Source organism: Pongo abelii, chromosome 21 (genome assembly GCF_028885655.2).
Source record: "Pongo abelii isolate AG06213 chromosome 21, NHGRI_mPonAbe1-v2.0_pri, whole genome shotgun sequence".
NCBI classification, from domain to species: Eukaryota; Metazoa; Chordata; class Mammalia; order Primates; family Hominidae; genus Pongo; species Pongo abelii.
Window position 1 is genome coordinate 50478565 of NC_072006.2, and position 25856 is coordinate 50504420.

A 25856-nucleotide genomic window follows, 5' to 3' on the forward strand; every position below is an offset into this window, starting at 1 on the left:
CCCTGGAATTGAGCTTGAAGGCAGAGACCGGGAGTGTGGGTGGCGTTCTGGGCAGGGGAAACAAAAGGTGCAAAGGCGCGGCGGCTGAGAATTATCCCAGAAATGGCAAACACTGCAAAATGGTTCGAACCGGGAAGTGGGGAGAATTCGGCACCAGAACACACCGGCGCAGCACAGTTGGCGTGTACTGGGGAGCCAATGGGGAATTTTGAGCAGGGGAGAGGGGGGCAGTTGTGGCATTAGGAGGCTTCTCTGGGGGCCGCGGCGTGGACACGCCCAGGGACACGCACTGGGCGAGTGCCGTGGGAGGGGGCCTGGGGACACGGCCGCTGGCTCCTCCTGCCTGCGCAGCACGCGCGAGCTAATCTGCAGCTTTTCAGTTGCCGCGTGAAAAAGCCCTTTGTTCCGCCTTCTTCCCGGGCCTTTGTGTGGCGGCTCCAGGCCTTAAAGGCCCGTGTCCAACACATGTCTCCGGCGGCGGCGGCCCAGAGAGGCCTCGCCAGCTCCGGCCGCCGCTTCCCCATGCTGATAATGCTGGTGGGGGCGCCGCGAGGCTGCGCGCGGACAAAGGCCTCGAATGCCAAGCAAGCACTCCTTGTGCGCCAGGACAAAGCAGCCTGGTAAGGAGGGGCCCCTGCGCAGCCACCCGGCCCCTCCCACAGGCAGGAGGAAAGGGGCCTTTTTGTAGTCTCCCAGAGTGGGGAGGGGAGGACCCCAGAAGCGTTGCCTGCTGGGGGCTCAGAGCCCTGAGATGACCCGTCAGTGAGGCCTTGGCTGCATTGCCAAACCTCTCTGGGCCTCAACTCCCCCATCTCTGAAATGGGGATATTGACACCCAGTGGGACTTCGTGGGTCTGAAAGCAGTCAGAGCTGGGTTTGAATCCTCTGCCGCTGATTCTACCTGTGTGACCTTGGGCAAGTCACTCCTTGGCTTCTGTTTGTTCACTTGAAAAAGGGGATGACTCCTAGTCACCCCACATTGTGGTGTTAGGGGAGGGGCGGGGCATACAGGACAGTCCTTATGCTTTTCATGTTTACTGTCCTGGAGGTGAATGCCTATGGCAAACTATAAAGGGCTGTGCCTATGGGTGTAGTGGGCATTATAAGCCGATCCCCCGAACACCCAGTTTAATGCTCAATCCTGTTCCTAAGCTGCTAAACCCATATTCTTCTTGCCCCTGGCCACCTTGAGTCCCGCTGGCCTGGGTGAAAGTAGGTAGGGAGGTTCAGACCCACGATTATAATTCCTCCCTAGCACGCACTTAACAGTTTGGAGCCTGCTTCTCCCCCAACCATCCCTCCATTCATTCCTTTATGCCCTAAACACTAATTGAGTGCCTTCTCTGTGCTGGTCTGTGCTAGACTCTGGGGATAACGTGGCAAGTGAGATAGAAGAGGTCTCTGCCAGGCATCTTATGAGGCTGATGTGATCTCCCCCATTTTACAGATGAAGACACTGAGGTCCAGAGAGGAAACTTGCCAAGCTTAGAGCTGCCAAGTATGGTTGTGCAGGTTGTGTCATGCACAAAGATACCAGGCCGAAGTGGGGAAGCGGGGGTGAATTCCAGTGAGCCTTCTGCTTGCCCAGCCACCTGTCCTAGACCAGGAAGTATCAAAGGGGGGCCTGTTTCTTATTTATACAAAGGTAACATAAGCTAGTGATGCCGATGCCCAGCTCAAGGGTGCACAGTGACTCTGTCACAGAACTGAAATTTGAAACCAAATTGGGGATTCTCTCCCAGAGTTCTGTTTTTTGAGACGGAGTCTCGCTCTGTCACCCAGGCTGGAGTGCAGTGGTGCGATCTCGGTTCACTGCAAGCTGCGTCTCCTGGGTTCATGCCATTCTCCTGCCTCAGACTCCAGAGTAGCTGGGACTACAGGCGCCCGCCACCACGCCCGGCTAATTTTTTGTATTTTTAGTAGAGACAGGGTTTCATCGTGTTAGTCGGGATGGTCTCAATCTCCTGACCTTGTGATCTGCCCGCCTCGGCCTCCCAAAGTGCTGGGATTACAGGTGTGAGCCACCGTGCCCGGCCGCCAGAGTTCTTTTTAGCCTGACCGACAGCCCATCCAAAGTTGAACCAACCAAAGCCTCGATGCATGAAGCTTCAGGTCCCCTTTGCCCCAGCCTGGCCCCGTCAGATACCTGAGTCCAAAGGAGGCTGAAGGATGCTCTTGAGCATCAGCTCAGCTGGAAAGAACTTTGGAGACCTCCTCCCATTCTACAGGTGGGAGGACAGAGGCCAGGAGAGGACCAGAGACATGACATAGCCTGGGCTCCTGATCCCTCGTCAGGGCTGGGCGAGAGGCTGGGCTGATGGGAGGATGCCAACTGCCTTCTTGTTGTTTGTCCTCCCTTCTTGGCCCAGAGCTGTCTCCTCTCTCCTCCCTCCATGCTGCTGCTGCTCCTCCTCCTCCTCTTCCTCCTTCTCCTTTTCCCTGTTTTTCTCTTTTGTTCTTTCCTCGAGGGGAAGGGAGGGGCTGGAATCTAAGTGGAGGCAGCTGTTCCTAAGGCCATAGGGCGGGGGCAGTGGGGACCCGCCATTAACCAGCTAAAGACTTGGGGCTGGGGGTCAGTTTGGCTGGCTGAGTCCAGGTGTTTTTGTTCCAGCTCAGGGAGCCAGAGAGCGAGTGGGAGGGAAGCAGGGATGGGTGGGAGGAAGCAGTGTGTGGCAGGGACTGTGGCCTGGCAAACTGAGGGGTGGAGGGGTGGGGTGGGGGCGAAGCTTGTGCAGCTCACGTGTAGTGCTCGCATGGGTTGTGTATTTGGTCTGTGTTGTGGGTGGTCAGTGTGTGTTTTGTGTGGCGTGAATATGTGAGTGGTGTTCCTGTGTGTGTGAGATTGTGCATTATAGTTGAGCAGCGGCTCAAGAGGCAGCAGCTCAGCCCTGGGTCTGGATCCAGGTCTGCGTTGCCCCCAGGCAAGTTACTTCCATCTTTAATTCCCAGCAAAATAGAGATGATAATCCTACTTTGTGAGTTGTCGGGAGAATGAAACGCATGTAAGGTGCCTAGCTGAGTTCCAGGAAAATTACTCCATGAATGGGAACTATTGTCACTCTAATTATTATTCAGAGATGCCTGGCAGGGAGTACACAGGAGTCCCCCAACCCAGTGTGTGGCTTGCATGTCTGGGGGCGGGGAGGTACCATGTAGGGACACAGTAGTCTGAGAAGGACAGCAGGAAGCTGTGGGTCTAGAAGGTTCTGCTTAAATTTTGCAGTCCTGCTTCTCATTTGGTGACAACAACCTGAAGGGCAGCAAGGGGAACTAGAACAGGTGAGGCTGGGGGAATAGGGAGAGAACATGAGTTTGTGGCAGCTCGTGTGTGTGTGCACCCACACATGCAAGGGAGGCCTGGGAATGGTGCTTAGGGGTGCAGATCTGATGCCCATCTGCCTAGGTTTGAAACCTAGATGTGTGACCTTGGGCAAGTCACCTAATCTCTCTGTTCTTCAGTTTCCTCCTCTTAAAAATGGAGATAGTAGGCCAGGCACGGTGGCTCACACCTATAATCCCAGCACTTTGGGAGGCTGAGGCAGGAGGATCACGAGGTCAGGAGTTTGAGACCAGCCTGGCCAACATGGTGAAACCTCGTCTCTACTAAAAATACAAAAAATTATCTGGGTGTGGTGGCATGTGCCTGTAATCCCAGGTACTCATGAGGCTGAGGCAGGAGAATCGCATGAACCCGGGAGGCAGAGATTGCAGTGAGCCAAGATCGCGCCATTGCACTCTGGCTGGGGAGATAGTGTGAGACTCTGTCTCAAAAAAAAAAGAGAGAGAGATAGTAATACCTACCTCACAGGCTGGTTGTGAGGTTCGGACAAGTGACTACCAAGAAATCCTTAAGATGGTTCTTGGTGTACAGATTAGCTCTTACTTTTCTTTGTTGAGCAAGACTTTGTGTCATGAGCTCTTCGAATCCTCAGATACTGTCATCACTCTCATTTTACAGAGGAGGAAACTGAGGCTCGGAGAAGCCAGGTACCTTGCCCTGGGTCACACAGGGCTAGTTAGTGGCAGAGCCAAGCTCCCATGTCTGTTCAGAGCCGGAGGTCTAACAGCATCCTCATAAGGAGCCAGCCAGGTACACCTGCTGGCATTTCTATGTGTTAGCAACAGCACAAAATGCTGCTGTTGTCAAGGTTAGGGTGGAGAAAATGGGGAGGGTGCTGCTTCCTGGCTGGGGTGCACATGTGGTTTTCCTCTACATAAATATGTGCATATATAATGCATGCAGGCATAATAAATAGGGAAGGCTGCAGGCTTATGCACATACAGGCTTTCTGGTGTGCCTGTGTGTGAGTACATGAACATACATGCAGCTGACTGAATGATGCAGCTGCCGCCCAAGCTGCTCGTGTGTGTGTGTGTGTGCGCGTGTGTGTGTGTGTGTGTCGGGGTGTAGTTGGGGAGCCTCTTCCAAAACAAAGCAGCCTGCCTCCTGCTCCACTGTCCCAACCAAGGGATTCCTTTCTGCTCACTCCACCCTATCTGTGACTCTTTTCCCCCACTCCCTTTAGGCATATACTGAAAAGCCCACACATGATGCCTGGAAAATTGTATGTGGTTAATACTAGTTGCAGAATGAAAGGGAAAAAACGGGTGTGCAGACCACCAAGAAAAATGGTAATGACCATTTCTTGAGGGCCTGCTATATGCTAAGCACTTAATCCTTCTTCCAACCCTGAGAGTACCAGGCACAGAACTTGGTATGTGGCAGACATTTAATGCCTATGAACGAGGCACATGCTATTATGATGTCTATTTTAGAGATGGGGAAACCAAGGCTCAGAGGGGGTGCATTGACTTGCCCAAGACTCCACAACTGAGCTGGGATTTGAACCCAGGTCTCCTCTGATTCCAAAGCCCTTGCACTTTCTGCTGCACCACACTGTGGAGTGCTGGGTGGAGAAATGAAGTGTTTGCTTCCTCTGCTGTAGCGTGGACTAGCTGTTTTTGATGCTCAAAGGAGACTCACAATGGGGCTAGGTAGGAACATGGCTGGGCTGATAAATGACCAGTCTATCTGCAAACCTGCCTAACTGAGAGGTGGGCCCATCTGAACACTTTCCTCCCTCCTTCTAAAGCCTTCTAAGTCTTCCCACTGCCTACAGGATAAAGTCCCACTTCTTCATGTGGCATTCAATGTCCTTCGCAGCCTGTCTCCAAGTGCCCCCTTGTCCCTTGTCGTGAGCTTGTCCAGCTGGTTTCGCTGCTCCTGAACTTAACCTCCTGGCTCCATGATTCTGTCCCTGCCATCTCTCTTCCCCATCACTCCAACCTGGGGCACACTCTCCCCATTCCAAGCCTTGTCCTCTTCGTCCCCCTGCAGGGGCCTCTTGGGGCAAACCTCTGTCACTCCCCTTCCTGGTGCATAAACTACTCACCCCTCCTTGGAGCTCCTCAAACCCCTGCCTTAGCCCAAGCCTACTTGGACCTGGACCTGTCACTGGATTCGTTCACACGGGCCAAGCCTTCCCATTGGCCCATGTCTGAGGCCATCATCTCTGTGGCCAGTGCACAGGGGAGGACACTGCACAAGTTTAGGAACTGCACTAACCACAAGGAGAGTAAGAAGCAGGAGTGAAATGGCCAAAGGCTGGATTCAGGAAGTGGTGAGTCATGGGTCAAACCCCGGTGCTTCCCTTTTTGAGCTGGGTGGCCTTGGGAAGTCATTTCCCCTCTCTGACTCTCAGTTTCTTCATCTGTCAAATGAGTACAATACCCTCTGAAGGGTAAATGTAGTAATATGAGGCACCTTCTACTATCTCCAGTGCAGAGGCTAAGAAAAATCTCTCTGTACTGTCTGCTTTCCTATAATTTCCAGGCACTCACTGTGCCCTGCAAACCATGCTAGGCAAAGTCTCCCAGGATGCCACCTCATGTCTGCATTTCCAGGGACACGCCAAGCTTGTTCTTGCCTCAGGGCCATTCTACTTGCTGTTCCCTCTACCTGGAATGCTTTCCCTCACATTTTTGCATGGATGGCTCCCCATCATTCTGATCTCAGCTCATGTGTCACATCCCTGACCACTCAATTCAAAGTGGCCCTCTGTGGCCCCAATCCCTCCTTATCCTATCACTCTATTTTCTTCATAGTGCTTTCAGCAGTTATTCCATTTAACCATTTGCTGTTTATCTCTCTGCAGGAGAAGGCAAACTCCATGTGGGCAGGGATCCTGTTTTATCATCTCTGCTTCCTCACTGCACAGAACAGTGCTGGGCACAACTCAATGCCAAGTTGCTGCCTAAGCCTGTGACCCTGAGAATGCAGGCGCTGCCAGAATGGAACCCTTAGAGCGAGCTAGACTCTGGCGGCACACATAGCCTGTGAGGACCCCTTCTCTGTCTCCCACAGCCCCTCAATGGCCTCCCGTTTCCATTTTTGTACCCCACAGTCTGGGAGCTCCACCCCAGTTCTGTCCTTGGTTGAGTTATCTTGGTGTCCCCAGGCCTGGCTCAGGGCCTGGCACGGAGGAGGAGCTGGGTAAATGTTTGTGGTGTTAAATTGGACCAGTCTCCAGCTCCTCACTGCCTCCACATCTGAGGAGCCCCAGGGAAGGGGCCGGCAAAGAGAGATGAAAGAAGGTGAGAAGCAGGTTTCAAAGTTGGCCCTTTCAGTGCAGATAAAAGCAGTAGGGAAGGGAGTCAACGCGGGGAGGAGGGAGAGGACTGAGAGGGGGCGTGGAGAGTGGAATTGGAGAGGAGGGGAGCTGGCAGATGGGAGGACTGACTTGGGGCCAAGGACTCGCCTCCCGCTCCGTGTTCTTACCTCCCTGGGAGAGCCTGCAGAATCTTCCTCCCCTCCCTGGGCCCAACTCCCAGACAAACGGGGATGACAGTGCCCTTCCTGGAGAGGTCTGGGCCCAGGCCAGAGGCCAAGGGGGTTGTTCAGAGACTGTGCCACCAGCCCGGGTGGAAGGGAGTGGTGGAGTTCAGAGGCAGTGGCAGGATGGCATTGGCAGCGAGTGTAGTGAAAGCAGCGTGGGCATTCTCGGCTTCAAGACAGAGTCTGAGCTCCTCGGCCTGCCTCTGAGGCCCTGCTAGACTTCACTTTTGTGCCTCATCTTCCCCAGCCCCCTATAGTGATCACAGTCTGCTCTTCCCCAGGCACACCAACCACTCCTCTTCCTGTATATCTCTGCACAAGCTGTTCCTCTGTCTGGAATGTGCCTCTCCTCATATTTACACCATACCCAGATACCTAGCTCAGGTCAATTCCTGCCTCCTTCAGAAGTCTTCCCAGACCCCTGGGGCTATCTCCCAGTCTGAGAGTCCATGAACAGTTAAGCAGGATAGCATCTGTGTGTCTCACTTAGGGCTGCCATGTAAGGTTGTACAGGCTGTGCACTGCACAATCCTTATAGAGCCATTCAGACAGACAATGACGGGAACGTTGCCCTCTGGAGTTGCACAATGCAGAGGTCCTCAAATAAACTTTCCCTCCCCCTCTCCTCAATGCACAGCACAGGGCTAGGCTCATAGTCAGCTGAGGGGTTACTCATTGAATAGGTACAGGGGTTTTGGGAATGAATCAGGGAGTCCCAGTGCCTCCTTCCCATCCCTCTAACACTGGCCATCCCCCCAGCCCCTAACCTCCTCCTCTGGATCAGTTTCTTCTACAACCTTTCCTCCCTCCTCTTCTATCTGAACATCTTCCAACCTAGGCTACTGTCAGAGACTCCCCAACACTTACAGCTCCCAGACCCTTCCAGGGACCCCAGCTGCCCCATCCCTGCTCTGCCTCTGGCTTGCCTGTGTCTGTGTCCATTTCTTCCCTTTTCTGGTTTCCTCTCCAAGGTGCCCTTCTGTTTCCACATTGCCAGGTCAGTCCTTCTTGTCCTCTTTTTATGGGCTTTTCTTTCTCTCCATCTCTTCCTCTCATTGTTGGTCTCTCTATATCTCTGTGAATCTGTTTATCTGCCTCTTTTTTCAGTCTTTATTTTTTTAGTGTATTTTAACTAATTAATTAATTTATTTATTTTGAGACAGAGTTTTGCTCTTGTTGCCCAGGCTGGAGTGCAATGGTGCAATCTCGGCTCACGGCAACCCCTGCCTCTGGGTTCAAGCGATTCTCCTGCCTCAGCCTCTAGAGTAGCTGTGACTACAGGCGTGCGCTACCACACCCAGCTAATTTTGTATTTTTAGTAGAGACGGGGTTTCACCATGTTGGTCAGGCTGGTCTCAAACTCCTGACCTCGGGTGATCTGCCAGCCTCGGCCTCCCAAAGTGCTGGGATTACAGGCATGAGCCACCACGCCCGGCCTCTATTTTTACATATCATTAATTCACCACATATTCAGCACGTGTCCACTGAGTGCTGAGGCCTGGGCTAGGCCCTATGGGTATAGTGGTGAACAAATAGATGTAAATCCCTACCCTCAGACAGCTTACCTTTCAGTAGGAGAGACAAAAAAGGTAATCAGAAAAGCAGGTAGCGCGTCAGATGGTGATGAAAGGTAATAAGGAAGCAGCAGAGGAAGACAGGGGATAGGAAGTGTCAGGGCTAGGGGTTGGGGTGGAGTTGAAATTTTAGGAAGAGCGGTCAGAGAAGGTCTCACTGAGAAGATGACTTTTGAGCAAAGACCTGGAGGAAGTGAGAGAGCTAACTATGGAGGCTACTAGGGCAAGAACATTCTAGGCCCAGGGATCCACTGTAGCACAGGCCCAGAGTGCAGGTGAGCGTGGTGTGTTTGCAAGGCTGTGAGGGGGCCAGTGTGGCTGCAGCAGAGTGGACTGGAAAGGAGTGGGAGGTGTGGTCTGAGAGGTCCAGGGAGGCCAGAGCTGTCATTGTAAGGGCTTGGGCTTTTATTCTGAGCCTAGTAGGTGTCTTTGGAGCGCTTGGGCAGAGCAGGGCCAGGCTCTGGTTCGCATTTGAGCAGGATCAGGCTGGCTCCTGCAACAATTCTAGGTTAAAGAGGGGTGAGGACAGAATCAGGGACACCAGCAAGGAGGCAACTGCAATACTCCAGGCGAGAGAAAACGGTGGCCCAGGCCGAGGTGGTAGCAGCAGAGGTGGTGAGAAGTGGTCAGATTCTGGATCCATTTTTAAGGTAGAGACAGCAGAATTCGCTAATGGATTGAAGGCAGGCATGAGAGAATGAGAGGAGGCAAGGATGTCTCCAACGTTTTTAACCTGAACAACTGGAAGGATAGAGCTGTCATTCCCAAGATGGAGATGATGGCAGGCAAACTGGTGTTTTTTTTTCTTTTGGTGGAGAGACCAGGAACCCTGTTCTGAACTTAAGTTTGAGGTGTCTAGCGGAACACCAAGGGAGATGATGAGAGGGAAGGGGGGTGCAGGGAGAAGACTGGGGGAGTCCTGGGCACAGGGATGGCCCAGTCGAGAGATCAGGGAGCCAGTGTGGCTGCAGCCAGCAGCGCGGAGACCCCGCCAGTGCAGTGCCCGCCTCTGTGTCTGTCCCTCCTGGTTCTCTCCCTCATTGGCCTGGCTCCCCTGCCTGTCTCATTGACTGTTCTCACATCTGCTTCCTTGGCCCTTTGGCTCCGTGACTGTTTCTCTCCACCCCTGTGCGCCTCTCTCCTTGCCTCCCTCCCCCACGCAGCCCCCTCCTTCGGCCCTGCCCGCCCCAGCCCTCCTCCCCTCTGCCCGCAGTCTGTCCGCGGGGGCGATGGCGGGATAGCAGGCAGCAGGCGTCGGCCCCGGGCGGGGGTCTCACCGGACGGGCCGGTTGGCGGCGTCGGGGTCCCGCGCCGTCACCACGCCGACCAGGGAGCCCACCTGCGCGTCCTCCTGCACCTCCAGGAGGCCGGAGGGCGGCCGGAACTCGGGGGGCTCGTCCACGTCGGTCACGGCCACGCGCACGATCGCCTGGTCGCGGAACGTGCCCAGGTCGGCGAAGCGGGGGTCCACGAACTTGTTGAGGGCCTCCAGGATCACGGTGTGCACGGGCTGGGATTCGAAGTCCAGGCGCTGGGGGAGGGAGCAGAGGGCCGGTTAGTGGGTGGGGTCTGGTGGACACTGAGGCCTTCACGAGGGAGGCCAAGGCAGGCGGGTTTGGGCCAAGGTCACACGTTGTCTCAGCAGGCGCGGCAGGGATGCTTGGGCTGCATTGCAGAACTGACCCAGACCAACCCGGTGGGTTATGGGTGGAGAAACTGAGGCTCCTCGAGGACAGTCTTGCCTAGGGACACAGCCACTCCAGGCTAACGTGCTGAGCACCCAAACTTCCTGCTTTCCAGCGCAGTGTTGGCGGCATATTTCATTAGTTTAGTTCACGAACACAAAGCACCTACTGTGTGCCAGTGCTTTAAGTATATTAACTCAACCTGACATCAACCCTAAGAGGCTTGTATTCTTATGATCTGATTTTACACATGAGGAAATCGAGGCCCAGAAAGGCTCAGTAACTTGCCCAAGTCACCGGGCAGTGAGTCACTAGCAGAGCCAGGATTCCCTGGTATGCAGGAGTTAGCAACTAATGTGAGTTGAGCCCGATAAGCCGGGCTGCCTTAGAGCTTTCCTCTGAGATCCGGCTAAATCCATGCTGAGCCTGTGCTTCTTATCGGGGGGTGCTAATGGGTGACCCTCTGATGAATGAGCTCCATGGCTGTGTGTTAGCTCTGGCCGTCTAAAGACACTGCCTATAGCAATGAAAAATAGCCATGCCGTGGAGCTGCAGGGACCTCAGTTGCATGGTGGGGGAGCGATCTGATTGGCAAGAGTGACCTTCCAGGAGACTCACAGGCAGGTGCCTGCCCTGTGTATGGGGTCCCCCCATTGCTCTCAGAATCCCCCACCCCCAACTTCTCCAGCAGCAAAAACAGCCGTGTCCTGCCTCCAGCCTGTTGCCTGGGAAATCGGGATGCAGGGAGGCAGGCGGTGGCCTGGCCTAGGAGTGAGCGATGGACTCTGGAGCCAGGCCATCAATCTGCTCCCTGAGCCATCACCGACTCCGCAGAGACACCCTAGGCGCCACTGGTGGAGTAGGCGGCTGGAGGGGGCCTGCGAGCTGGGGGTGGGGGAGATTAAGCAGCCCAGGGGATGAGAGCAAATGCTGTGCTGGAGTCCCCAGGCTAAGTTTGAAGACTGATTCTGCTGCTCTGTGAAGCTGGGTTTCTCTGGGCCTCCAATTCTCCATCTGTAAAATGGGCTCATCTAACAGTTAAGGATGAATGGAGATCAAAAGACTGAAAACCACTAGTGCTTAAAAAAGGGAGATTCTAGAGCTGGACCCCCGAGCCTGTATCCCTACTAAACGATGCTAGATGCATGGCCTTGGGAAAGTTACCGAACTTCTTGGGGCCTCAGTTTCTCATCTATAAAATGAACGATAACAGCATCTCAGAGGGTTGATGAAGGGATCAAATGAGTTAATACGCAGAAAGGAGTTGAAGGGTGCCTGGCACGTGGCAAGCACTTTATCACAAGTAGTAGCTATTATATTATTATCCTCTGGGAAGGAGTTGAAGGAACTGGGCGTTTTCTCTATCCTCAAGTCCTCAATGCCAGGTAAAGAGCGGGTCATTATGTGCTTGCTGAGTGAAAGAAGGACTGTTGAGGGCAGATGTTGGAAGGCAGAGCTCAGGCTGACAGGCACAGATTTAAGGAGACCGATGCCGGCCGAATGGGAGGAAGAAGAGCTGGACAGTGGCAGAAAGTGAGCATTCTGTCGCTGGAGATATACAAACAAAGGCCTATGACCACTTGTGGGCCAGTGCAGGGGACTTAGACCTCCCATGGGAGAGTGGGGTCGGAGTAGGTGGTCTTAATGGCCTTTGCAGCCCTGAGTTGCCAAGCCCCTAACCAAATCCTGGAAGATGGGTTTTTGCCTCTTTATTTGACCTCCCTAGGGATCGCTGAGTTTGCAGTTTTAGTTTCTGGTTCCTGGGCCAGCCAGTGGGTAAGGAAGGCTGTTAGACTCAGGAAGGAAAGAGCTTTGGAGTCACCAGACCTGGGTTCAAATCTCTACCATGTGCCTTACAGGTGTGACCTTGGTCAAGCCCCTTTACCTCTCTCAGCCTCTATTTTCTTAGTTATAAAAATGAGGCTAGTAACCTCAGCTTCAGAGGGAAACATGAGGATTAAAGGCAATGAGGAGTGTGAAGAGGCTGGCAAGGATGTGAAGCACACATCAGAGTGTTTGAGGGTGTGGATTCCCATCTGGATTGAACCCCGGCTCTGACAACCAGCTGTGCAACTCAGACAGGTCACTTCACCTCTCTATGCCTGGTTTGCAAAAGAGGAATGATACTATCAGTGTTTTTCTAGGTTGGTCCTGGACCTCTAGAGAGAACTAATCCATTGAGTGGAGTGAGGTGGGGGTATTCGGCTGCCCGGAGGCCTCCCTGATCCTCCCGCCCCTGAGGCCTGCCTCCCCCATTCCTCCTGAGGCAGCTGCACCTTCTGCACTACGATGATGGCCTCCTGAGTGTCGCTGTCTGTGGTGACCTTGAACACATCGCCGCCGCTGCCGCTCTCATCCTTAAGGTGGTAAGTCATGTCTGTGTTCTCTCCCACGTCTGAGTCCTCAGCCTTCACACGTCCCACGGCCGTTCCAATGGGGGCTGACTCCTGGATGCTGAACTGGTACATCTCTGTGGGGGACACGGCCATGAGCAGGGATGAAGGCAGCCCCTACCCCAGCCTCTGCCAGTGGTGCGGGAGGGGACAAGGGGGCCCAGGTGAGCCTCTATGGAGGACAGTGCCTGAAAGGGGCTCTCAGCTTGGCCAGAATGGGGGCTGTGAGAGGCATGTCCCCTGCAGAAGTTTGGGTGGCAGTGCAAAAGGAGGGTTTAAATTCTGACCTTTGGGTTTATTCACTGGTTGATTTGGTAAAATGCCTGCAGTTCTTTGGGCCTCAGTTTCCCTGCCTAGCCAGTGACAGGGACAGAGGAGCACAGTGATAAAGGCTAAGACTCTGGAGTCAGTTGTAGCTGTGTAACCCTGAGCCTCAGTTTCCTCATCCGTAAAATGGGAATAAATAACGATGCTGCCTTCCTAACAGCTGTGTGGTTATGACGACTAACTTAGATGATGACGCCTGTAACATGCTTAGTACAGTGCTTGGCACTTGGTAGCTACTCAAGAAATAGAATAAATTGTGTTAAAATGGTGGGGCTTCATACTGATTTTGCTGTTGATGTTAACGGTAGTTATTCCTTCATTTCAATGTATACATTGAGCACCTATGATGTCCCCAGACATCATGCAGTTCTAGACACTGTGGTTACAGCAACAAATAAAATGGACCAGAGTCTCAGCTCTCATGTTGCTTTCCTCTTAATAGAAAGGGAAAGACACTAAACAATCACATCAGTGAAACATATAGTATGTCCAACGGTGATAGGTACTTAGGAGAGAGATAAAGCAGGGAAGGTGTGGGAGTGCTGATGAGGGTGTTGCGTGGATTTAAATAGGTTGATCGAGAAAGGCCTTGCAGAGAAAGGCCTTGCAGAGAAAGGCCTTGCAGAGAAGATGACATTTCTGCAAAAGTCAGAAGGAGGGGAGGGAGCGAGCCAAGGAGATATTTGGGAAAGAGCATTCTAGACAGAGGGAGCAGCAGGTGCAAAGGCCCTGAGGTGGGTGCTGTGCCTGGCATGTTGGAAGAATGGCAAGATGGCTGTGTGGCTGGAGGGGAGGAGCAGAGGGGAAATCAGAAGAAATGAGATCACATGGGATGGAGGCTGCAGCTTGCTCTCCAACCAGAGCTGAGGTCGAGGTGAGGATGACTTGCTAAGTGATGGGCCAGCCTAGCTGAAGCAGGGACTGTGGGGATGTGTCTCTTGGGGGCTCCACAGGTCTTGGTAACCCTTGCGTGAAGTGGCTGCCTCTGTTTCATCCTCATACAGCAGCCGGGGTGGGGTACTTTCTGAAACACAGATGAACATGCCACTCCCCTGCTTTAATCCCTTCCATAGCTCCCCATTGCCCTTGGGATGGAGTTGTGCAAGTCCCTTGGCCTGCCCTACAAAACACTGCCTGGCCCCTGCTGGCTTCTCCAGCTTCATCCTCCAATCCCCACTCCATCTCTAGCTTCAGCCTTGCTGAAATTCTTGTGATTCTGCAACTGACTCACTCTCTCTCACCTCCAGGCATCCCCTCTCCCCGTCCTCCTCTCTGCCTTTGCCTTCCCAATTTCCGCTCTGCCTTCTAGTCTCACTGAATGTTACCTCCTCCAGGAAACCTTCCCAGAACTTCAGGCTCTGCTCCTGTGCTCCCTTGGCCCCCAAGCTTATCCCATTGTTAGAATTACTGCGTTTTTACTCTCATTTTCTGTTTATTCTCTCTCGGGTATGAGCTGCTGGAAGAAAGGGACCACATCTCTTATTCATCAGGCATTCCCAGTGCCTGGCAGAATGCCAGGCTGTCGCATAAATGAAATGTGTGAGGGACTAGTGAGTGTATGAATGAAAACCAGCATGAGTTACCAGTAGACAATCACCAGATTAACACAAATCAAAGAACGTGACAGTACCAAGAGTCAGTGAGGATGTGGTACAATGGACATGTGCGTTTCCTCATGGGGGAAAACAGTTGTTTGGCTTTATTTGGTAAAGTTGAAGATGAGTACATCCCATGACCCAGCAATTTCACTCCTCTGTATCCATAGAGAACAAGTGCAAATGGGCACCTGGAGACCTGGGGCAACAAGGTTCAAAGCAGTCTCCTTCCCAATGGCCCCAAACTGGAAATAATGCCAGTGTCCACCACCACCAGAATAGATAACTATGGAATACTATACAGCAAAGAAAATGAATAAATTATAGCTACCAGCAACACAAGTTCATAAACACAATTATGAGAGGTAAAAAGCAAGACAAAAACAATTTGTATTGTATGATTCATCCCATTTATATAAGGTTCAAGAATGGATGAAATTAGACTTGTGACTGGTGATGCCTACGTAGATGAACAGACTCAAAAGATGACCATCACAAAAGCAGGTAGTGGCTAACTGGAGGGAGGAGTTGGGGAAGAGGCTATGATCAGGAAAGGGCATATTAGGGCTTCTGGGGTCCTGGCTGGTGGTCACAGGAGTGTTTGTTTTATAATTATTTGTTGAACTGAACATTTATATTTTATGTTCTTTTTGTGTGCTATAGTTCATGATAAGAAAGACAGAAAGAAAAAGAAAGGAAGGAGGAAAGGAAGGACGAGCAGGAAAGCAAACCTTCCGGGGGCCCTGGCCTCCTCTCTGCTCTGCCCCACCCCTTCCAGCTCAGAGCTTATTCAGAGCCTGGCACAAGTGGGCAGAAGACTGGGTGGGGGTGTGTCTCACCCATCCCACCCGTCTGCATGGGGCTGTGAAGCATCTGCCTTCAGGGGCTGGGGCTGGGGCTGGGCTGGGAGATTGGGCAGTGGGATGGCTTCTGTGCCAGGCTCCTTGGCACCGGGAAGCCGGTTGGTGAGCTCAGCTCACTCCGCTCTGTGTCTGAGCTGAGGCTGTAGGCCGCGATGATGCTGCGCTCTCAGCTAAGGGATTGGATTCCCTTATCTCTCGGGGGTCAGTCCCCTGTGGCGGGGCCTAATGTGAGAGCAGCAGACCTCAAGTAATGACTCACCCGATAGGAATCAGCCCAGCTCCCACGGCATTTAGTCTCTGCCAGCTTTGGTGGCTTCCCTGTCGTGGCTCTCGGCCTGAGCCTGGGACAGAGGGGCTGGCTGGGCTGATAGGGAGCTGGGAGGCTGGGCCAGAGACATCCCCCAACTCCCGCTGTGCCAGCAGAAGCAGAGGGTGGAAAGGCCTCCTAGTTCAGAAACACAGAGTCCCACTACCCAGGCTCAGAGGAGGAGGGAAATGCCTGTCACTCAGACTTAGTTTTTCTCTGCACAACCTCCATCTGTCTGGGGGCTGAGCTGCCTCTGCCTAGATCCCTGGGTGTCCCCTTTCTCCCCAATACCTTCCCTTTGCAAGCCCAGGTCAGCGGCATGGGATTGCCCAACAAGTGGCTAGGGGAGTGGACAGGGGCCAGTGAGGGGTTGGAGGATGGACGGAAGGGTGGATGGGTGGGGCTCACCCTCTGCCGGAAGCAAGAGGAGGTCTGGGAAGGTGACGGTGCGTTACTTGGCTCTGTGGAGCATCGGACAGCCCTGGGGTCTTCCTTGGTAGGAAGCATGGTTGGAGGGGGGCTAGGGGATAGCTGGTGGCTTGGGAGGACAGACAGACAGACAGACAGACAGACAGACAGGGGGAAGCCCTTCTTTTGGTGGGAAGTCTAAAGGGAAGCTGGGGTCAGCAGGTGGCTTGGATGGGGTAACAGACAGACACAGAGACGTGCCTTCCTCTGGGAAGGCCTCACTCACTCTGCGGGAAACGGGGCGGGTTGTCATTGACGTCGGTGACTACGATGGTGACAGTAGTGGAGCCTGAGAGGCCACCCAGCTGACCCGCCATGTCTGTGGCCTGGATCACCACCTCGTAGCGCTCCTGGCTCTCGCGGTCCAGGTCAGGCACAGCCGTCCGGATTACGCCTATGGGTGAGTGAGGGTGAGGCCAGGGCGCCCCACACCAGCTGCCCACTGATGTGGAGACCCCTGTACAGGCGGGATTCAGACCCTGTGACTCCTGGGGAAATTCAAGTTCAGGAGGAGAGTGGGCCACACAAGGACATCCATGTGGCCACCATGTGGGACAGGGCTCAGCGTACGCCACACACACTCACACACGCTCATACAGATACAGATACACATGCCCACACAGATATACTCACACATGCTCACACACATGGTCACACAGATAGACTCACACACTTATACAGATGCAGATACTCACACATACACACATTCTCACACAGATGCACACGCATGCTCATATACTCACATACACTCCTATAGATACATCCACACAGGCTCACACAGAATAACACACAGGTTTATGCAGATACGTTCACAAACTTATACACACTCCTGTAGATACACTCACAAACACACACTCATATACCTTACAGATCCAGTTACATGCTGCCACTCATACACTCACAGACTCACACAGAATTACATACAGGCCTATACAGATCACCCACACACTTACCTCTCCATGCAGAAATGCACACGGGCTCAGATACACTCACACATCCATACAGAAACACACACACTCACACCTGGACATACAGATGTACTCTTACAAATAACTCATACTCACATACACACAAACACATAGATACACTCTCAAATACACACTGAACGATCCACACACACTCACACATACTCTCAAATACACATCCTCCCACACAAACACACACACACAGACACACTAACATATACACATACACTCTCATACATACTGTAACACATACCCACACTGAAATACATACGCTTTCTTTTTTTCTTTTTCTTTTTTCTTTTCTTTTCTTTTTTTTTTTTTTTCTGAAACAGAATCTCACTTTGTTGCCCAGGCTGGAGTGCAGTGGCGCGATCTCAGCTCACTGCAACCTCCTCCTGGGTTCAAGCAACTCTCCTGCCTCAGCCTCCTGAGTAGCTTGGACTATAGGCGTGCACCACTATGCCCGGCTAATCTTTGTATTTTTAGTAGAGACAGGGTTTTGTCGTGTTGGCCAAGCAGGTCTCGAACTCCTGGTCTCAAGTGATCCACCTGCCTCAGCCTCCTAAAGTGTTGAGATTATAGGCGTGAGCCACTGCACCTGGTCTCAAATACATACACTTTCAAACACGCTTGCTCACACACATTGCACCTGCATTCTCTCACACACAGACACAACACAAAAGCAACTGTGTGACTCCCCTGGGCAACCAATCCCACTTTTGGGGCCTCAGTGGGAGGCCCACTTGACATTCTATGCATGAACCAGGCCTGTGTCAGTAACACACAGCCCAGAGCCAGGCATGGAGCAGCAGCTTGGCGGGTGTGAACTGGACTCACGTCCACACTCATGTACACTCATTATGCTGTCACACTCACCTGTATACACACACGCAATATCGTTCACACATTTGTGGAGTATGGACATAAGAACACATACAAAGTCCCTTACACACATGCACACTCATAGCTACCATCACACATTCTTATTCACACCCCCTCCCACGACCAAATTATCCCCCAGCCTTAGAGGCCCACCCCAACCCTCTCCAGGCCCTAGATCCTCTATCCAGGCACCAGCTAATCACTGAGCAGACAGTCCTCCAAGCTGTTATTGGAAGCAGGGAGGGCAGCAGGCGTGGGGGTGACCGCAAGATTAATTCTGCTGTGGGGAAGACTGGGCTTCTTGTCTCCATGCCAGTAGAAGAGACAAGGGTAGGGCGGGGGAGTCGATGAGGCATTCAGAGCCTCTCCCACCACCCACTCCAACCTGCCGAGCACAAGGTGGTGACAGGTGGTGCCCGGGGCCTGTGCGCCAGGTGGAGTCATGCACCAGCAGCCCCATGCCGTGCCCCATAAAACCCAAGCTCTGACACCTGATGTCCCCCAACAGTCCCCAGACTCCCATACAGGCAACAGAATGGAAGGAGAGGCTGTAGGGCGTGTGTGTATGTGTGGTGTTTGTGTGTGTATTTCTGTGTGTACCTGTGGTAGGGTAGCCAGAGGTGGGGCGCCTAAGGGGTGGTCCTGCTTTCGTGGGATCACATGCAGATATGGAATGGGTATTCTGCCTAATCAAGGGTCACACAAACCCTCTATCAGTGGCCTTCTCAACGCCTCAGTAGGCCCCCTCCTGACCCCTTCTCTACCACCACTGGTCTTCCCAGGAACAGGGGACTCTTGGCAGTGGATTGCCTTGGGATAGATTCCAGATCTGCCATTTCTTTGGTCATGTGATTTTGAGCTAATCCCTTCACCTCTTTGAACCTCAGTTTCCTTATCTGTAAAATGGGACAACCACCATACTGACTTAAACGACAGGATTTCTCAAACCTGGCACTGTAGTCATTTTGGGCAGGATAATTCTCTGTAGTGTGTGTGTGTGTGTGTGTGTGTGTGTGTGACCTGTATGTTGTAGGATATTTAGTAGCATCCTTGGCCTCCTGCCACTAAATGCCAGCAGCACTAACCATCGCCTTAGTTCCTCTCAATATTCATATGTGGAAGGTGCTGTGATTATACCTGTTTTATAGATGAGGAGACAGAGGCACGGAGAGGCTAAGTACCTTGTTGAAGGTCACACGTGTAGAAAGTGCACAGCCAGGACGCTGAGGCTTTGCAGCCCTGGACAGCAGGGGCTGTACAGGGAATGTGGGGTGTGTCATATTCTCCACCCTGAGGGGTTGGAAAGAGAGAACAGAAGGCAGACAGAGGGGAGGAAGAGAGCGAAGGTGATGGACAGGGAAGAGGAGAGAGAGAAGAAAAGGAGTCCCAGGGAAAGAGAGACAGGGAGCAATCTAGTGATAGACAGGAGGAAAGAGACAGAGAGGAAGGGAAGAAAGGAAGGTAGGGGAGGGGAAGGGAGGGGAAGAGACAGAGAGGGAGACTGAAAAGGACAGAAAAAGAGAGAAGGGAAGATGGCGGGGGGGGGTAGATAAACCAGAGAGAAAGCCAGAGATACCCAGAAAGAGACAGTAAGAGAGAAACAGAGACCTAGAGAGAAACAAAGAGGAAGAGAAAGAAAGGAGGGAAGAAAAATGGGCAAAGAACAACTGAGAGAGCGGGAACAGACATACAGAAAACAGAGAGGGAGACACAGGAACGGTGAAGAAAGATGGTGGGGGGTGGGGAGGGGAGGGCAGGCAGGCTTACAGTGCAGCAGCCACCAGGCCAGGGAGCAGGGGGTCCCAGGCAGAAAGGTGGCGAGGGAGTGACTTTAGCCGAGCACTTGCTGTGTGCTAAGCTTTGTGCTGGTCACTTGCCATCCAGGACCTCAGTGAATGTAGAGGATTCGTGGTAGGATGTGGGGTCACTGTGTATCTATGGGCTTGGGCACCAAAGGCTCAGTGTCCCAGCTCTGAGTGGGGGTTGGAGCAGGGGTCTGGCTCCACCTCTGTGAGTGAGAGCGGCTCCACGTGGCTGCCCTCTTTGGTGTCCCTGTCACTTCCAGCTCCTGAGGAACTGGGGACGCGACACTCTTCTCACTTGAAAACTGGTCCTGAAGCCTTGTGGTGTGTAGGATTCAGGTGTCATCTCTGGGTGTGTATGAGTTGGGCCCCCTGGGCCTTGTTCTCGGGATCCAGAGAACAGGGTAGGTTGCTATGGTGACAGTGCCCAGTGAACCACACCTTCTGGTATCCACGCCCTTGGGTCATTCCCTCCCACACTGACTCTGGCCAATGGGACATCAGCAAGTGTGCTTTGGCCAATAGGACACCAGCAAGTGCGACAAAAGCAGAGGTTTGATAAGCCCCTGTATGCTGCGGCCTGTCCTCTTGGAATCCTGAGACCATCGTACTGTGAAGAAGCCCGGGATAAAAGGCCACATGGAGAGGGAGGCCTAGTCATGCCAGCTGTCCCAGTGAAGTCACTCCCAGGGACCTGACAGCTGACTGTTGCTGCATGAGTGACCCCAGCAAAAGAACTGCCCAGCTGACACACCAAATTGTGACAAATAATAAATTATTGTTGCTTTAAGCTACCAGGTTTTGGGGTTTTTTGTTTTTTTTTTAACATAGCTCTAGATGACTGATAGAGAAATCCAGTTGGCTGGGCTATTCCTCTGCTGATTTTGTCTGGGCTTACTCACGCAGCTGAGCCTAAACCGGAGGAGCAGCTGACTGGAAGGTCCAAGATGGCTCATTTACATGTCTGGCAGTTGGTCTTGGCTGTCGGCAGGGACACATTGGTTCTTTCATCCTCCAGTAGGCTGGCTTCCTTACATAGCAGTCTCAGGACTGTGTTCCAGGACAGTAAAAGTGAAAGCTGCAAGGTCTCTTAAGGCCTAATGTCAGAATTTGCATAACATCACTTCTGCCACATTCTATTGGCCAAAGTAGTCCCAGGCAAACCCAAGTTCAAGGGGTAGGGAAACAGACTCCACCTCTTGCCCAGAACAGTGGCAAAGTCACATTAATAAGCAGCTGTGTGCAGGGCGGGAAGGAATTGATAACATATTTTCCTATCTACTGTGTTCCACTCCACTGTCTTCCTCCTGATGCTGGGAGAAGCATGGTGGAGACTATTGCCCTCTGGTAGATCTAGGGGTGCAAATATTCCAAACCAGTCCATGAAGTTGTTTTGAAAGCTTCTGGCTCTTTGACTTCATCCGTTCACTCATTCATTCATTACAGTCTTGCTGAAGGCCTGCTACAGGTGCCGGGGCTGCACAGACTCAGATAGGCTGCAGTGTGAAAAGGAGGACTCTGGGGCCAGAGAGATATGGGCTCAAGTCTTCTTTCCACCATTTACATGCTAGCTGATCATGGGCAAGTTCCTGGGCCTCTCTGAGCCTCTGTTTCCTCTTATGTAAAATGGAGACACCCACCTGGTAGCGCTGTTGAGAGGACTGAATGAGAGGAAGCTTCCAGCAGCAGGCCTCACATTTTGGAGATGCCTTGCTGATCTCTTTCCTCAAGTTCTGGATTGAGTACCTCCATACATAAGTTTCACAGAGGCAGAGATCCATGCTGGTCTTGTTCATCTCGTGTCTATAGGGCCTGGCACACAGCAAGTGCTCAAATGACATTTTGACTGGCTGACTCCCAGTGCCCCTCCACTACCCCTCTCACAGCCTGGGTGTAGCTATCCATTTGCTTCTCTGCTGGAGCAGAAGCTCCGTGAGGGCAGAAACCAGGTCTAGTTCATTATCCTGACCCCAGGATCTGGCATTTAGAAGGTGCTCAACAAATGTTAGTTTCATTCCCTCCCTGTAAAATGGACGACTCTGGCTCAGTTGACAATTTTCAGCAGAGATCTTGAAATCTCAGAGAACATTTCTATTCCTGCTGGGGTGGTGGTGGGCGGGGGCTGGTAATTATAACCTGGCCTCAGCTCCCGCAGCCTTGTCTTCACCCATCGTCCCCAGTTCCAGCTGTTGTCCTGGCCGCCCCTGCCGTCCCTTCCAAATGCTGCAAAAGGGGCCCTGGAGCCCGTGTGATGCCTCATTAGCCCACAAATGCCATCCCTGTCGCCCCTGTGGGGGGTCTACTGGCAGGCCTGGCCTTTAAAACACACAAGTTAATTCCTCCTCTGGCATTGGGGTCTCGCAGTGCCCCGCCTCCTCCCTTCCCTCACACCTTCCTCCCAGGCCCCGTTCCGGCTCTGCTCCCTGCTATCTGCACAGCAAGAACAGACTGTACCTCGCAGCAGCTGCTAAATATAGACCCGCATCAGCGGAATATTCCTGGCTGGGGAAATGGAGCTGGGGCTGGGAATGGCACCAGGGCAGCTCTTGCCGTGGGGCTGCGGGCAAGGGGAGGCAAAACCTGGTTCTTCCTGGGATGTGCCAGAAAGGACCCTTGCAGATTGAAGAGTTGAGGGGCTCTGGAGCAGGGACCCCATTTGAACTCCTTCACCTGCCTTGCCTGGTCCTCACTTTCTGACCTCTTGGGAACTGTTCTGCTCCCCCAGGCTCTGTGGCCTCCCAGTTGTCACCATATTCTGGGCCCTCTGCTGCGGGGGATGCTGTTTCTTAGAAACTGGCTGTCCTTCCCACTCTCATGTCCTCCGCACTCTCTGATCCTTCATCTGCCCAGCCCTGCCACCTCCGAAGACTCAGTCTTGGCCCTTCTCTTATTTCTATGTTCTTTCTTCTCCCCACCTCCCCAAAGCTTATCAACCCTAAGGCCCCACCTCCTCAGGCTGAAGCCTTCCTCATCACCATCACTATCCTTTTGTGCCAGGGCTCAGGCTGAGCACTTTACATACTTCCTGTTCCCTTGGCCTGCAGTGTTGGTCCCCAGAAATCTGCATGGCTCATACCTTCACTGCACTTGGTCTCTGCCCCAATGTCACTTCCCCAGAAAGGCCTGTTGTGATTTCTTTCTTTCTTTCTTTCCTTTCTTTCTTTCTTTCTTTCTTTCTTTCTTTCTTTCTTTCTTTCTTTCTTTCTTTCTTTCTTTCTTTCTTTCTTTCTTTCTTTCTTTCTTTCTTTCTTTCTTTCTTTCTTTCTTTTTCTTTCTTTCTTTCTTTCTTTCTTTCTTTCTTTTTCTTTCTTTTCTTTCTTTTTCTTTCTTTTCTTTCTTTCTTCTTTTCTTTCTTTCTTCCTTCCTTCTTTTTCTCTTTCTTTTTCTTTCTCTTTCTTTCCTCTTTCTTTCTTCTTTCTTTCTTTCTTTCTTTCTTTCTTTCTTTCTTTCTTCTTTCTTTCTTTTCTTTTTGAGATGGAGTCTTGCTCTGTCGCTCAGGCTGGAGTGCAGTGGTACGATCTCGGCTCACTGCAACCTCTGCCTCCTGGGTTCAGGCAATTCTCCTGCCTCAACCTCCTGAGTAGCTGGGATTACAGGCATGTGCCACCACTCCCAGCTAGTTTTTGTATTTTAGTAGAGATCGGGTTTCACCATGTTGGCCAGGCTGGTGTCAAACTCCTGACCTCAAGTGATTCACCCGCTTCGGCCTCCCAAAGTGTTGGGATTACAGGCGTGAGCCACCATGCCTGGCTGTGAAGTCTTAATCTAAGTCCTTCCTCTGCATTAGGTTTCGTCCTCACACTCGTCACTGCTTGAAGTTATGTTATATGTGTGCATGCTCATCTTCTATATTCTCTACTTCAATAAAAGCGCCATGAATACAGAGCCTTAGATTTGCCTACTGATGCATTCCTAGTGCCTAGAACAGAGCCAGGCACATAATAGGCACTCAATAAATAGTTGTTGAATGAATGAGTTAACTGTCCCATTGAATCCTCACGACCATCAAGTGAGATGGGTATGATTCTCTCCCCTGTGCACATGGGGAAACTGAAGCTTTAAGAGACCCAACCATTCTTGGAGCTCCACACCTGTATTTCACATGGCCTGCTAGAAGTTCTAGATATTTCTTTCTCTGTTTTCTCTCATCTTAAAGCCAATATGGTTAGAGCTGAATTTTTTAGCTCTGCATCAGATTCCAGGGCACATTCACTCATTCCTCTGCTCTAGTAGCTTTCTTAATTTACACTCCTCCTGTTTCTGTTGGTGGTACCCCTTGCCTAGATGAATAAATCCTACTACATGGAAAGAAACTCTGCCTCCTCCCTCAACCTAGTCCTGCAGATTCGTGTTGGCCCGCAAGGTTTGTCCTTTGCAGGATCTCACTGCCACCCCCTATTTTCTCTTCTCGGCATCTCAATCAATCCTCACTATGCATTCTTCATCATCCCTGGTCTCCTAGCTAGACAGGTAGGTTAAGGAGTCTGAGTGAGTGTCAAGAAAGGGCGCAGGCTTTTGGTTTTTGCCATTTGGGACTCTATGCTGGGCATCCTGGGCTCCAGGGCCTCCCTGGCTCCAATTCCTGCCTCTGAGTCAAGCACTGTAGCAGCAGCCCGAGGGATCTTGTTAAAATGAAAACCAGAGCATGTCATTTCCTTGCTTAGTAGTCATCAATGAACCTGCACTGTCGGTGAGGAGGAGGGGAAATGGGTACTCTCACACGTGGCTCACGGGAGTGTCGTCTGGTACATTTCGGCATTATCTATCGAGATTCTGAATGCATGTGCTCTTTGACCCAGCTTCTCCAGTTCCTGAAAATTATCCTGCAGATATACTCACACAAGCACAAAATGATGTATGTGTGAGGTTATTCACTGTAGCATTTTTCGTTGTAGCAAAAGATTGGAAACAGCATAAGTGTCCATCAGTAGGGGACTGGTGAAATAAATTTTAGTGTATCCATAACACCCATTAAATAAGAGAATGAGGAAGCCCTTTATGTACTGATATGGAATAATCTTCAAGATGTATTGTTAAGTGAAAAAGGCAAGCCGTGTGTATAGTGTGTTTATAGCTATCATTCATGTAAAAAAATAAATACATGTACCTTATTTTCTTGTACATGTACAGAATAGCTCTGGAAGATCCATGAGAAAATTACATTGGTTGCCTTGGGGATACAGACTAGGTGGCTGGGGGACTGGATGGGGTAAAGAATTGCTACTAAATGCTTGTTTGGACTTTTTGAATTTTGAACCTTGAGATGTATTATCTATTAAACATGACTTAATATTTTCAAGTGAATGAGTCTAAGATCTCATAGGATATATACACCAAGTGGCTACCTTTGGGGCTGCAATTACTGGTGATAGGGAGTGGGAAGCACTTTCTTTTTTTTCTCTTTAGCATTTCTTTAATGTTTGAATGTTTTATAAAATGTATTACTTTTTTGGGGAGAAAAAATAATGAAGATACTTTGTGTGAGAAAATACAATTATAACTGTGCTCATGGATTGGAATCCTCTCCCTTCTCCCCCAGACAAAGGAAACACACAAACAAAAACCCAAAACCCAAATCCATCAACTCCCCCCAACCCCACTTCCCAGCTTTGCCCTTAGAATGAAATCCAAGCTCCTTAGCCTGGCTCACCCCAGCAGTCAGGCCCCTGCCACCCTCTCGACGTCACCTCTCAACAAACGTGATTGCCCAAGCCTGAGTTGCTTACAATTCCCCTCATGCCCCAGGCTGTTCCGCTTCTCCCAACTTTTGCCTGAGCCATACCTTCTACCTGGAATGCCCTTCTCTGAAATCTTGGTCTGGCAACACCTTCTTCTTCTTCTTCTTCTTTTTTTTTTTTTTTTTTTTGAGACAGGCTGGAGTGTGATGCTCTGTTGCTCAGGCTGGAGTGTGATGGTGCCATCATAGCTCACTGAAGCCTCGACCTCCTGGGCTCAAGCAATCATCCCTCTTCAGCCTTCTGAGTAGCTGGGACTACAGGCACCTGTCACTATGCCTAGCTAATTTTTTCTTTTTGTAGAGATGGGTTCTCTCTGTGTTACCCAGGCTGGTCTCAAACTCCTGAACTCAAGCGATCCTCCCGCCTTGGCCTCCCAAAGTCCTGGGATCACAGGGGTGAGCCACTGCACCCGCAGACACTTT

At 51.7% G+C, this 25856-nt stretch overlaps 1 protein-coding gene and 1 long non-coding RNA gene across 2 annotated transcripts in view; one reads left to right on the top strand and one right to left on the bottom strand.

Annotated features, from left to right (window-relative positions):
- Nucleotides 1-25856, bottom strand: part of CDH22 (cadherin 22) — a 135375-nt gene that overhangs the window by 27615 nt on the left and 81904 nt on the right. The window contains exons 5-7 of the mRNA XM_024238983.2: nucleotides 16274-16441; nucleotides 12371-12564; nucleotides 9687-9940 (exon numbers count right to left, since the gene is read on the bottom strand). Of these exons, the coding sequence (XP_024094751.1) occupies nucleotides 9687-9940; nucleotides 12371-12564; nucleotides 16274-16441 (616 nt within the window). The remainder of the gene's footprint in view (nucleotides 1-9686; nucleotides 9941-12370; nucleotides 12565-16273; nucleotides 16442-25856) is intronic.
- On the top strand, nucleotides 174-6590 carry LOC129052136 (uncharacterized). Its single transcript, XR_008516968.1, has 4 exons — nucleotides 174-620; nucleotides 1448-1645; nucleotides 5339-5621; nucleotides 6156-6590. It is a non-coding gene; the product is annotated as an uncharacterized LOC129052136 (long non-coding RNA).